General features: G+C 40.9%; 1 protein-coding gene across 4 annotated transcripts in view; it reads right to left on the bottom strand.

Moving 5' to 3' along the window:
* TCEANC2 (transcription elongation factor A N-terminal and central domain containing 2) overlaps positions 1-12,964 on the bottom strand; it is a 55,024-nt gene that overhangs the window by 30,003 nt on the left and 12,057 nt on the right. For all 4 annotated transcript variants that reach the window (XM_063718741.1, XM_063718727.1, XM_063718735.1 and 1 more), the window contains exon 3: positions 9,791-9,932. In XM_063718741.1, the coding sequence (XP_063574811.1) occupies positions 9,791-9,932 (142 nt within the window). The remainder of the gene's footprint in view (positions 1-9,790; positions 9,933-12,964) is intronic.

A 12,964-nucleotide genomic window follows, 5' to 3' on the forward strand; every position in this document is an offset into this window, starting at 1 on the left:
TTTCCTTTTACTTAGAGAATTCATCCACTAAGGTGATTGCAAGCAAACACTTCCTGGCAGATGACTTCCAAATAAGTATTTACAGTCTAAATTTTGCATCTGAGCTTGAATCCCGCATCTCCAACCTCCTGCTGGACATTTCCACTTAATGGGTTTATGTAAGAACAAAACTCTAGGGACGTTGACTCAAATGGAAACACTGAGAGAAAACTCCCATTTGAGGTATACAAGAAAAGGCACTAAATTCTGACTTAAAAGAGTTAAATTCAAGCAGATGGTAGAACCCATAGAGACAGTCCAATAAAATAAAGGGACATATGGCTGGGGTCCAGGGCACAATGGCATCCTGCTAACCAGGAAGGAACACTGCCCCAGGAGACCTGGGTTCTCATTACATCTCTGGTGCTAACTCACTAGGTGGCCCTGGATAAGTCACTTCATCTCTCTGGGTCTCAGTTTCCCTGTTTATAAACTGAAGTAGGTAAATGGATTTAAAAGGGTTATGACACTGACATTTACAGAGCTCATAGAAATATGTAAGAAAAATTATAAGATCTCAGCAGTAAATGTACAAAGAACATGAACAGTTTACAAAAAAAAGAAAAAGTGCCAAAAAATGCATAGAAAACAATTCATTCTATGCAGCACATGAAAACAAGATGCTATTTTTACCTCTTGAATTTGTAAGATTTAAGAAAATGGTAGGAATGTAAATTGGAACAACCTTTCTAAAAATCTAAGATTCAAAAATGGATCAGGATAGGAGATACATATCTGAGAGGTATCTGAATTAAGGCCTCAGTTAAGCTGGAGACATGGACAAGCTCTCCCGCTAAATGCTCTGAAGAACCAGCAAAAGACTAAGGGCTGAGCTTTATGGAAAAGCATCCTGTTAGGGGAGAGAGGACAAGGACTGAAGAAACACAGAAAGGAAAGAAACAAGGACACAGAAGGCAAGAAAAGCCATAGAGTAAACTTGTTCAACTTTGTCATTTTCACTCATTTGAAGACTATATTCCTGAGCTCCTGCTGTATGCCACTAATGCTTGAAATACACTGGTAAATAAAATGTAACTTCTGCTGGCACAGAGTTACTGCCTAGCAAATAAAAAAGAAGTAAATAATTAAATAGGTGATTACAAACTGAGATAAGGGCTATGAAGGTAACAAACAGTTTAAAAATAGATACAGAACTGGCAACCAGTTCAGTGTCATTTATGTCAACAGAAAGGGAGTATCAGTGGTCTCAAATTCACAGTCTGAGAAGATGAGAACTGAGACAAGACCACTGGATTTGGATAGAATGAAATTACTTGTGTCCTGAGAGAACAGTGGTTGTGGGAGAAGACAGCTTGGAATGCTTTTCCCAAAGGATTGCGCAGGCCAGAAATGAGAGTTGCGAGTAGCCAACATTTTTAAAGGAATCTGGCCATAAAAAGAAGAGAAATAAGGTGTTTGGAAAAGGTGGCAAAGACAATTAAAGGGGAATATTTGTGCTTGTCTGAAAGCAGAAAGAGCGAGCCAGTGGAGAGGATAAGGGTGGCAACATAGCAAGAGGCATCATCGGGGCATCCCCATTTTCCCTCGCCTCTATGGTCAATCCTTGCTAAATCCAGCCCATTCTCCCTGATAAGGTTTCTCTAAGGAGTTATTTCATTTCTCCATTCTCTCAGTCCTCCAAGTCTTCATCGTGTCTCACCTCAATGTTTACAGCCATACCTCATCCTCATGGCTCACTTCCTCACCTCCTTCAAGTTTCTGCTCAAATGTCATCTCTCAATGAGGCCTACGCCAGCCTACACCATCCACGTTCCCCATCCCTCTTAACTTGCTTGACTTTTTCTCTTGCACAGCACTTATCATCTTCTAACATAACTACACAATTTGTTTATTATGTTTCTTCTTTATTGCCTGTCTCCTCACTAGAATGTAAGCTTCACAAGGATAGGGATTTTTGTCTTGTTTTGATCACATGTATCCAGAACACTGCCTGGCACATGAATGAATATCTGAATGACCTCCTATCTGATCTCCTGATTTCTACCTGTTCTTTCTCTATTAACACCCTTTCCCTATGCATTTTTCTCTTGGTCACCAGAAACGCTCATCATGTCATCCTATAGTTACATTAAATGGTTCCAGTAACAGCTGTTTCTAAAGCTCATAGGTTGCTAAGAAGATACCCACCTTCACTGAAGTGCTATTCACAATAGCAAAGACATGGAATCAATTGAAATGCCTATCAATGAGAGACTGGATAAAGAAAATGTGGCACAGATACACCATGGAATACTATGTAGGCATAAAAAAGCACAAGATCATGTCCTTCGTGGGAACATGGATGGAGCTGAAGGCCATTATCCTTAGCAAACTAACGCAGGAACAGAAAACCAAATACTGCATGTTTCACTTATAAGTGGGAGCTAAATGATGAGAACTCATGAACACAAAAAAGGGAACAGACACTGAGGCACTGAGGTCTACTTGAGGGTGGAGGGTGGAAGAAGGGTAATGAGCAGAAAACACAACTATTTGGGTACTAGGTTTAATACCTGGGTAACGAAATAATATGTACAACAAGCCCCCATGACACAGGGAGTTTACCTATATAACAAACCTTCACATGTACCCCCAAACCTAAAATAAAAGTTAAAAATCAAACAAACAAAAAAATACTCATAAAATAAAACAAGTTTCTTCTTCTTCTTCTTCTTTTTTTTTTTTTGGAGACGAGTTCTTGCTCTGTTGCCCAAGCTGGAGTGTGGTGGCATGATCTCGGCTCATTGCAACCTCTGCCTCCTGGGTTCTCCTGCCTCAGCCTCCCGAGTAGCTAGGGCTACAGGCATGCACCACCACACCCAGCCAATTTTTATATTTTTAGTAGAGACAAGGTTTCACCATGTTGGCCAGGCTGGTCCCAGACTCCTGACCTCAAGTGATTCACTTGCCTCCGCCTCCCAAAGTGCTGGGATTAGAGGCGTGAGCCACCACGCCTGGCCAAACAGGCTTCTTTATTGTAGGATTTCATCTAGCCTATTAAATGACAAAGTATACTGAAAACCTGGAAGGGAGAGGAAATAGTAATGTGGCATTTTCCAAGCTTTATTTGAATCCAGGACACTTTCTTCAAATAACGTCTCACTGGACCAGAGTTCTAAGAAATCCACACTTGAAAACAATGGCATCTGGGAAAAGTCCATACCCTAATGGCTAGCTTTTAAGTTTCTTTATAATCAGGCCCAATCGCTATCCACCCTTGCCCATTCTAGCCATGCATATTACATTCTAGCATGTTGTTTTCAGGATTTTCAAGCCTCCATTCCTTTACTCATGTCTCTGCCCGCAATGAGCCAGATCTCATTTTGACCTAGCAAAATCTCATCTCTTCTATAAAAACCCTTCTCCACTTGCCTAAGCAGAAGTATTCACTGTCTCCCCTGTATTCCCACAGACCTTTGTACATCCCTTGATTTTAGCATTTTCACGTCAATCATTATTATACACCTGAATGCCTGTTTCTCCAGAGAATGTGGGCGCCTTACAAACATGAATCATGCATTATTCTGTAACACCCAGCATAAGGCATAAGACAAGGAAGGTGCTCAGTATGTGTTGAATGAATGAATGTAGATTCTATAAAACACAGATCAAATGATGATCCAAGGCTCTTGCTAATCCTCATCTTGGTAATCAATCTTAACAATTTAAGGGGCTCACCCTGTTATGATTCTCCTACACTAACTTCTCTCACTCTACAGAATCTTTGCCATTAGCATTCAACATGTTAGGATCCTTTTCCATCTTAAAAAACAGAACTTTCTTCAATCCCACATTCCCTTTCTGATATTGTCACCTCTCTTTTCTTTCAATACCAAACTTCTTGAAAGAGTTGTCTATTTTGTTTCATTTCACACATCTTCTTCACTCCTCAAGCTTCTGACCCTAACCTTACTTTTGAAACGGTCCTAAGCAAGATCATTAATGACTTCATTTTGCAAAATCCAATGTGCAATTTTTAGATGTAGCTTATTTGGCCCTTTGACAAGAATGGACAAAGCTAACCAATCCCCTCCTAGAAACACTCTTTCCTTTGCATTCCATGACAGCATTCTTTTGTTTTCTTTCTGCTTCTCTGGTCGTACCTTCTTGGTTTCTTCTATAAGTCCTTAAATACTGGTGTGCTTCTGGATTTTAGACTCAGCTCTTGGGTCTTCTTAACTTATATACTCATCCTAGGCAAGCTTATCTACTAGGTTTTTTTTTGTTTTTTTTTTGAGACGGAGTCTCGCTCTGTTGCCCAGGCTGGAGTGCAGGGGCATGATCTTGGCTCACTGCAAGCTCCACCCCCTAGGTTCACGCCATTCTCCTGCCTCAGCCTTCTGAGTAGCTGGGACTACAGGTGTCCGCCACCACGCCCAGCTAATTTTTTGTATTTTTAGTAGAGACGGGGTTTCACTGTGTTAGCCAGGATGGTCTTGATCTCCTGAGCTCGTGATCCACCCGCCTCGGCCTCCCAAAGTGCTGGGATTACAGGCCTGAGCCACTGCGCCCAGCAGCTTATCTACTATTATCACACCATTTCCCAGCTCTATGCTGATAATGACTCCCCAGTATATAGTTACAATCTTTCCTTAGCTTCACTCTTGTATTTCTAGCATTCTGTTGGACATTTCTTTTGGGATGTTCCACAGAATAAGTCTAAAATGGAACTTATTATTCCCTCCACCTCCAAACCTGCTGTTCCCTATCTTAATGAGTGGTACTACCATCCACCTACTTGCCCATATCAGAAACCTAGCCCTCAGCCTTCACTGCTTCATCTTCATTCCCAACATCCAATCAATCTACAAGTCCTTTGGATTTATTACATGTATGTCTCTTGATTCCAACTACAATTTCTTCATCCCCATGATTAATACTCCATCCAGGCCACTCTCATTTCTTATGCAGATGTTTTAGTAGCTTCCTGAGCTTCCAGCCCCTAGGTTTGCTTTTGTCCAACACTTTTCCCACATGGCAACCAGATAGATTTTTCTAAACTGAATATGTCATTCCTCCATTCAAAACTCTTCAATAATAATCCTACTATCTTTAAGATAAAGAGCAAACTCTCAAGCTTTATGGCGGACTAAAGCTACTCTTTCACTGCAGTATTACTAGATCCTGGATAAAAGCCACCTAACCCCAACAAAAAAGTTAGCAGAGGCTAGAAGGGTGCACTCAGGGAGGGGTGGGGTTATCCTAAGGGCTGATATCAATAGCAATGCTGCTGAAATACTTAGCTGTGGGCCAGTAGCAAGGAGCAGAGCTGGGACTCTCATACCGAGGTAAGATCCTTAAGAGGTATGCTAAAGTATCCAGGTCAGAGATAGCCTCTGATTATTGGCAGAAACAAAAGAAGTTAATCCCCTTTGGAGGGAAGCTTCTCGATTTAGCCCCACAGAATTCCTACAGATAGAAATACAGGCTGGGCACAGTGGCTCATGCCTCTCATCCCAGCATTTTGGGAGGCCAAGGCAGGAGGATCACTTGGGTACAGGAGTTCAAGACCATCCTGGGCAACACAGCGAGACCCCTTCTCTATAAAACATTAAAAAAATGATCCAGGCATGGTGGCATCTACCTGTAGTCCAAGCTACTTGGAAGGCTGAGGCAGGAGGATCCCTTGAGCCCAGGAGTTCAAGGCTGCAGTGAGCTGTGATTGTGCCACTGCACTCTGGCTTGGGAGTCAGAGTGAGACCCTGTCTCAAAAAAAATAAAGTTAAAAGAAAAATAGAAATACAATAATGAGTTTGCAATTAAAAATCAATAAGCACATGGGAAGGCAAGTACCATCAGTCAGCAGAAACAATAAATAACAGATTTAAATCCCCAAGAACCATAAATATTAGAATAGTTAGATGAATACAGAAGAGCTAGATATTAAATGTTTAAGAAATAAAAGGCAAAATCACAAGAATGCACCAAAAAAAAATTTATAAAAAACATTTTGGGGCTGGGCGCGGTGGCTCACACCTGTAATCCCAGCACTTTGGGAGGCTGAGGCAAGGCAGATCACGAGGTCAAGAGATCGAGACCATCCTGACCAACATGGTGAAACCCCGTCTCTACTAAAAATACAAAAATTAGCTGGGTGTGGTGGCACGTGCCTGTAGTCCCAGCTACTCAGGAGGCTGAGGCAGGAGAATCGCTGGAACCCAGGAGGCAGAGGTTGCAGTGAGCTGAGATCACGCCACTGCACTCCAGCCTGGGTGACAGAACAAGACTGTCTCAAAAAGAAAAAAAAAAAAATTGGGGGGGATAAAGCAAATTTGTAAAAATGAAAAACAGTTTTTGAAATAAAGAACTTAACAAATGGGCTAAATAGCAGATTAGAGTCAGCTGAAGAGAGAATGAGTGACGTGGAAGATACGTATCTGAAGACATTACCCCACAATGCTGAGTCAGACAAGGAGATAAAAAATAGATAAACTAAAGGGTACGAAGAACAGAAGACCTAATATGCTTCTAATTATAGAGTCTCAGAAGGAGGGAACAGAAATAATGAAAGAGAGTAACTTTTGAAGAAATAATGGTTGTTGCCAGGCATAGTGGCTCATGCATGTAATCCCAGCACTTTGGGAGGCTGAGGTGAGACGACTGCTAGAGCCCAGGAGTTTGAGACCACCCTGGGCAACTTAGCGAGACCCTGTCTCTAAAAAAAAATACAAACGTTAGCTGGATGTGGTGGCGCATACCTGCAGTCCTACCTACTTGTGGGGCTGAGGCGGGGGGATCACTTGAGCCTAGGAGGTCAAGGCTGCGGTGAGCTGTGATTGTGCCACTGCACTCCAGCCTGGGTGACACAGAAAGACCCTGTCTCAAAAAAATTAAAAAAAAAGATAATGGCTGTAAATTTTCAAAATGAACATGAATTTGCAGGTCCAGGAAGTATAATGTATCTAAGATAAATAAAAAGAAATACAGGCTATGGTAGCCAGTCTACAAGTTAGGCTTCAATGATTATCACCTCCTGGTATTCATACCCTTATGTTGCCTTCCAAACTGTATCAGGGTTGGTCTGTGTGACCAATAGCATATGACAAAACTGATGATATATCACTTCTGAGATTAGGTTATAAAAGACTGTGGCTTCCATCTTGGTTGTTCTCTTGTTTTCTTGTTCTTTCCTGGATCACTTGTTCTGGGGAAAGTCAGCTGCCATGTCATGAGCAGCTCCAAGGAGAGGCCCACATGATGAGAAACTGAGGACTCCTGCCAGCAATCCTGTGAGCCATTTTGGAAGCAGATCCTTAAGCCCTGGTCAAGCCTTCAGATGACTACGACCCCAGCCAGCAGCTTGACTGCAACCTCGTAAGAGACCCTGTGCCAGAACCACCCAGATAAGCTGCTCCTGGATTCTCAACTTAAAAAAATGGTGTGAAAAAATAAATATTGTCTTCAGCAGCTAAATTTTAGAGTAATTTTTACACAGTGATAGATAACTAATACATATGCCAAGACCAAACAGTTCTGAATGGTTTACAAAGAACCTTCTCCATCTGGTCCAGAATGTCTCTCCAGCCTCATTTCTTGCCACACTCTCTCAAGCACATTACATTTCTAACACGCCAAACTACTTTTAGTTTCTGGAATGCAACATGTTCTCTCCCACCTCCACCTTCTATACAGCTCACGTGATGTACCCCGGCCTCACACATTCTTCAATACCTTCTGCCCTACTCCTAACACATATAGTCATTTTGCTAACTTCTCCCCATCATCAGAGCACTCATCACATTGTATGACGAAGTCTTGTTAAACTGTGTTTCTATTAGACTTAAGGCTCCAAAAAGGCAGGACAATATCTGTCTCCTTCATTATTATGCCTATATAGTTCCCAACACAGGGAAGGTACTCAGTAAATATTTGTCCCTTATAACCCACAGGATAGGAAAAGGCAGGAAGACTAAAGGTTGAAGAAATGTAAACACTCTCAGGCAATGATCCAGATGAAATCTTCAGCATAGCAACTGATGTAACTATAAAGAAACCAAGAAACTCCTATATTCCATACAACCTCAGGTTTAGGGGAGGCCTGGGATAGAGTCAAAACTCAAAGTTGGTTGGTTTCCAGTTCCTCCTAAGTCAAGCCCTGTTGTGGTTTCATTATGATTCTTGAATTGAAATCTCCAAACATCAGAAATACCCATTCTTGAAAGCATACTCACAATTATACTTGAACACCAAATAGAAATTATTTTTTTAATTATAATCTTAAAATCTTCAAATCCAGCCTATTATGTTGATATTTAAGTTATGATCATATATAGTATTTGTGGAATGTGCTTAACTATATACATATACATATGTACACATATACATGTCATAAACTAGTAATCACTAGTACCCTCTACTGGTGGAAATACTTTATCTGCTCATACGAATGGTCTTATTGCCCCCTAGTGATTATAACCTATAAAGACAAAATCCAGCAGCAGATGGGAGAATCTCCTTGGCTACAATGATAGGGTCTTATATTCTTAAAGCATCTGATTTTCTCAGATTCTGGTTTATATTACAGGGGTACAACTCTAAGACTCTTGGGGGGCCCTCTGGGGATTTTGCACAGCTCTTCCCAGCTGTTAGTGCCAGTTCTGAAGCTGCTCTCTCTCCTGCTTCTCATGAACAAGAGGTCAAGGGGAGGCAGACCAAGGCAATGGCTGCACTAGTGAGGGCAAGAACAGCAGCTGTGAATGACTGTCCTGGACTCCCTGGGGAGCTGGGAGCAGCTTGAGTAACACCTGTTGGCCCTCCCTTACATATTATTCACAGTTGTGTACTGTACTAAAATGGCAATTCAACATGGTCCCTGACTTACCTTTTAAATATCTCCAATGCTATAATATCAAGATGCAACTGAAATGTCACCTCTTCTATGAAGCCTTTTCTGAAGTCCCCAGTATATACCTTGTTTAGATTAGAATAGTACTCAGAACACTATTTACACGTTTTTATTTATAACCTACAATATTTCACTGTTCCCATTTGTCTATATGCTCGTCTCCTCTACCAAACTCTAAGTTTCTTTCTTTTTTTTTTTTTTTGAGAGAGTCTGAGTCGCCCAGGCTGGAGTGCAGTGGCACGATCTTGGCTCACTGCAACCTCTGCCTCCCAGGTTCAAGCAATTCTCATGCCTCAGCCTCCTGAGTAGCTAAGATTACAGGCACGGACCACCATGTCTGGCTAATTTTTGTATTTTTAGTAGAGACGGGGTTTTGCCATGTTGTCCAGGCTGGTCTCGAACTCCTGACCTCAAGTGATCTGCTCACCTCGGCCTCCCCAAGTGTTGGGATTACAGGCATAAGCCACCACACCCAGCTCAAATCCTAAGTTTCTCAAGGTCACAAATCATATCTTATCCATTTCTGCATACCCAGCATCTAACACACTCAAAATGTTATCCATGTGTTATTGCCAGTTTCCAGTCCATGAAGTAAGTACATAAATTAAATTTAAGCATTTAGAAACTTTCATAGTAACTTGACAAGAGTAATTCTATATCTGTTGAATGTAATTTTAAAAACTGGGGCTTGTATTTTGTATATTTCATTTTTCTGATAACTTTTTAAATATATTACCAAGGTATTGGCCTGCAACCAACAGATAATTTTTTAAACAACAGTCCTTTACCAGAGAGTTGAAAGCACTGATAAGGCAGATAACTTCATGTTTGAAGGAGAGAGGAAGGAAAGAAGAAGGGAGACAAAATATAAGCTTTCTTAAAAAATAAAATTAAGAAGGAATATACCTATCCTTGTTGATTTTAACACTTCCCTGGAGGGTATTTTCTTCTTTAATTCTTGTAAGGCTTCAACAAGATTCTCTTTGGTTTGATCAGGAAGCTCCAGCATAGTTTTCCATCTTTTTATGTCTTCTACAACCACAACTCTCTGGGAAAAAGAAAAGTCATTTGGAAAATGGAACATTTTCATTAGAAAGACATCTGCCTTCACCTGAGCTAATGGGGTTCCTATTGACATATGAATTATTGATTATGACCTGAACCAAAGTACAGTGCATCTGATGGCCCCAAATGATGGATAATTGCTTAAAAGCAGGTACGGCTTAGTGCAAATCAGGAAGAGAGGTGCATCTATTAGGAAAAGTGCAAGTTTTAATTTTACCATCTCAGACAGCACTGGGCACTTAGCAGTGAGAGGCAATAAGGATGAGAAGAGAAAAACAATGCTGAGGCGAATCAACTCTATAGCTCACTTAAGAGTGTCTTAATTCATAGGCAAGAACAGCGAGCAGGGAAGTCATAGACATGTTTATGTCAACAATCAAAAGCACACTTCAGTAGTTCCCCACTTCCTAGAGGATAAAACTTAAAACTCTCTCTTGTTCAAATAATTTTTTAAAACTTCAAACACATAGAAAGGTACAGAGTAACCCACTATTTATAATGGAAAAAATGAACACTTTGCCATTTCACATAAAATAATAAAACATTATAAAGTTTAAGTACCTTTGTATCCTGCATCAACTCATTCCCCTCCTTCCCTTCCTAGAAGAAACTATGTACCATCTTAAAGTTGATATGCATCTTTCCATTAAGTATAAAAAATTAACAGTTAAAGAATCTGGGTAAAGGAGATGGGAAAGTTCTTCATACTGTGTTGCAAACTTTTCTATAGTGTTGAAATTATTCCACTAATAATTTTTTAAAAAGTAAAGTGGGAGACTTTTAATTTGCTTTTACAACTACACCCAAAAAGTCTCATCTTGGATTGTTATTATCTGAGGGAGGTGGGCACAGTTCGGGAACTGAAGGGGATTCTGGGATTCCGGTAATATTGTTTTTTGATCTGGATGCTGGTGTGTTTATTGTGAAAATTCCTCATGTATACTTACAATTTGTGCAGTTTTCTATGTGCATTTTCTGTATGATACTTTGATAAAAGCAACAACAAAAAAGTCTTCTCTCTCTCCCTTGGCTGGTGTCTGCTTCCAGCCTAGAAGCCTATGGTGGGAGAAGGGTGTTTGATTTCCCTCTCACTCCAACTTTGCTTCTCTTCCTCTCCAATCCACTTGTTTGGTTTGGTTTCTGACCCTTCCAGGTTCAAAGCCAGGAAAAGGAAAAGAGGAAAGGGAAAGGAAAAGCCTTATTTTAACATAGTGATACCATGCTAATCAGGTTTTAGTACTACCTGGACTTGGCAGATGTTGAAAGCTGACTTTCTTTTTCTCGTATAGGTTACTTTTGCAGTTCCTTGGAAAGCTCCCACTGTTGAGCTCTCACCTGCAGTTCCCATACTGTGGGCACTGTCTCCTTCTGCCAGCCATCCACAAGTCCTCCGGATTCCCCAGTTTTTGGCAACCCACCTCCCACAGGCTCTCCCTATAGGGATCCCAGTGTCCTTCCAAGTATCTTTGTGGACCCATCAATTTTCATGCAACTCCAGGCCGGCTAGTATTTTCTCCCACACTTGCCCACATCTTTGCCCTAAAGAATTCGGCGGGTAACAGCCCTCCCAATGTACCCACTTCTTCTTTTGCAGTATTTTCTCCCACACTTGCCCACATCTTTGTCCTAAAGAATTCGGCGGGTAACAGCTCTCCCAATGTGCCCACTTCTCCTTTTGACATCAGTCAGCCATTCTCTGTCTTTAGACTTTCCCAGGCATAGGCTGATCTCTGTCCACCAACCCCAGGAACTAAAGTCAAGTTCTCCAAGTGAAAAAATATCGTGGCACTCTTGCTTCATCCAAAGGAATTCTCTCTCCCCTCTTCCTTTAACTTCAACCTACTTTATGGCTTATGGTGGGTGATGGGTTCAGGATCCCAAAACTGGTCTTCAGGTATTGCCTTCTGTATAGATGGTCTAGAATCTCACTGGGAAATATCATTTGATACCTACTGCTTTGTTCTCAGTCTTTAGGGGCATTAGTAAAAACTGAGACAGTCTTTTTCTATGATCTGTTACAATATAAAATGGTATTAGTGTTAAACTGTATGAAAAATAAATCAATAAAGCTAAGGGGAAATTTTGAATAGGAAGAAAGTGTAAATAGTGTACACGGTGAAAAATGCCTTTTTCACCGGTGTATTTTATTGATTTATCCAAACTGAAACATGTAATCCTGGTTGGTTGATCCATTTTAATAGTATTGGATAGTATTCCATTATTTTTATACACAAATGTCTTAGAATTTTAAAACTATTCCCCTATTAGGTAGTTTCATTTCCCATATTTTACATGTTACAAATATTGTTTCAATGAACTCATGTCTATGACAGTTTTTTGCATATTGTCTTCATCTCTTTACTTTCAACTTCTCTGGGTCATTACACTTTACATAGCCTGTGGCTGCTTTATTTTGCTCCCTGCCTCCTATTCCAATCTGAGAATCTCTATCTTTTAATAGGCATGTTTAATCCATTTGTATTTATTATGATTACTGATATATTTGAACATATTTTCTCCTTTTTTCTTCTTTTGTATCTTCTTTTTAACAGTTTTCTTTAATCTATTTTTTTCCTTTTTCTTTTTTTTTTTTTATAGATGGGGTCTCACTCTGTTGCGCAGGCTGGGTGCAGTGGTAACAATCATAGCTCACTGTAGCCTTCGACTCCTGGGCTCAAGCAATCCTCCTGCCAGCTTCCCGAGTAGCTGGGAGTACAGGCACATGCCACCACGCCTGGCTAATTTTTGTTGTTGTTGTTTTTGAGACAAAGTCTTGTTCTGTCGCCCAGGCTGGAGTGCAATGGCACAATCTCGGCTCACTGTAACCTCCGCCCCGGCTCCCCCAACCTGTTCAAGCAATTCTTCTGCTTCAGCCTCCTGAGTAGCTGGGATTGCAGGCATGCATCACCACATCTGGCTAGTTTTTGTATTTTTTGTAGACATGGGGTCTCACTCTGTTGCCCAGTGCCCAGGCTGGTCTCAAATTCCTGGCCTCAACTGATCCCCTCACCTCAG

This window comes from Pongo abelii, chromosome 1 (assembly GCF_028885655.2).
Source record: "Pongo abelii isolate AG06213 chromosome 1, NHGRI_mPonAbe1-v2.0_pri, whole genome shotgun sequence".
Classification (NCBI taxonomy): Eukaryota; Metazoa; Chordata; class Mammalia; order Primates; family Hominidae; genus Pongo; species Pongo abelii.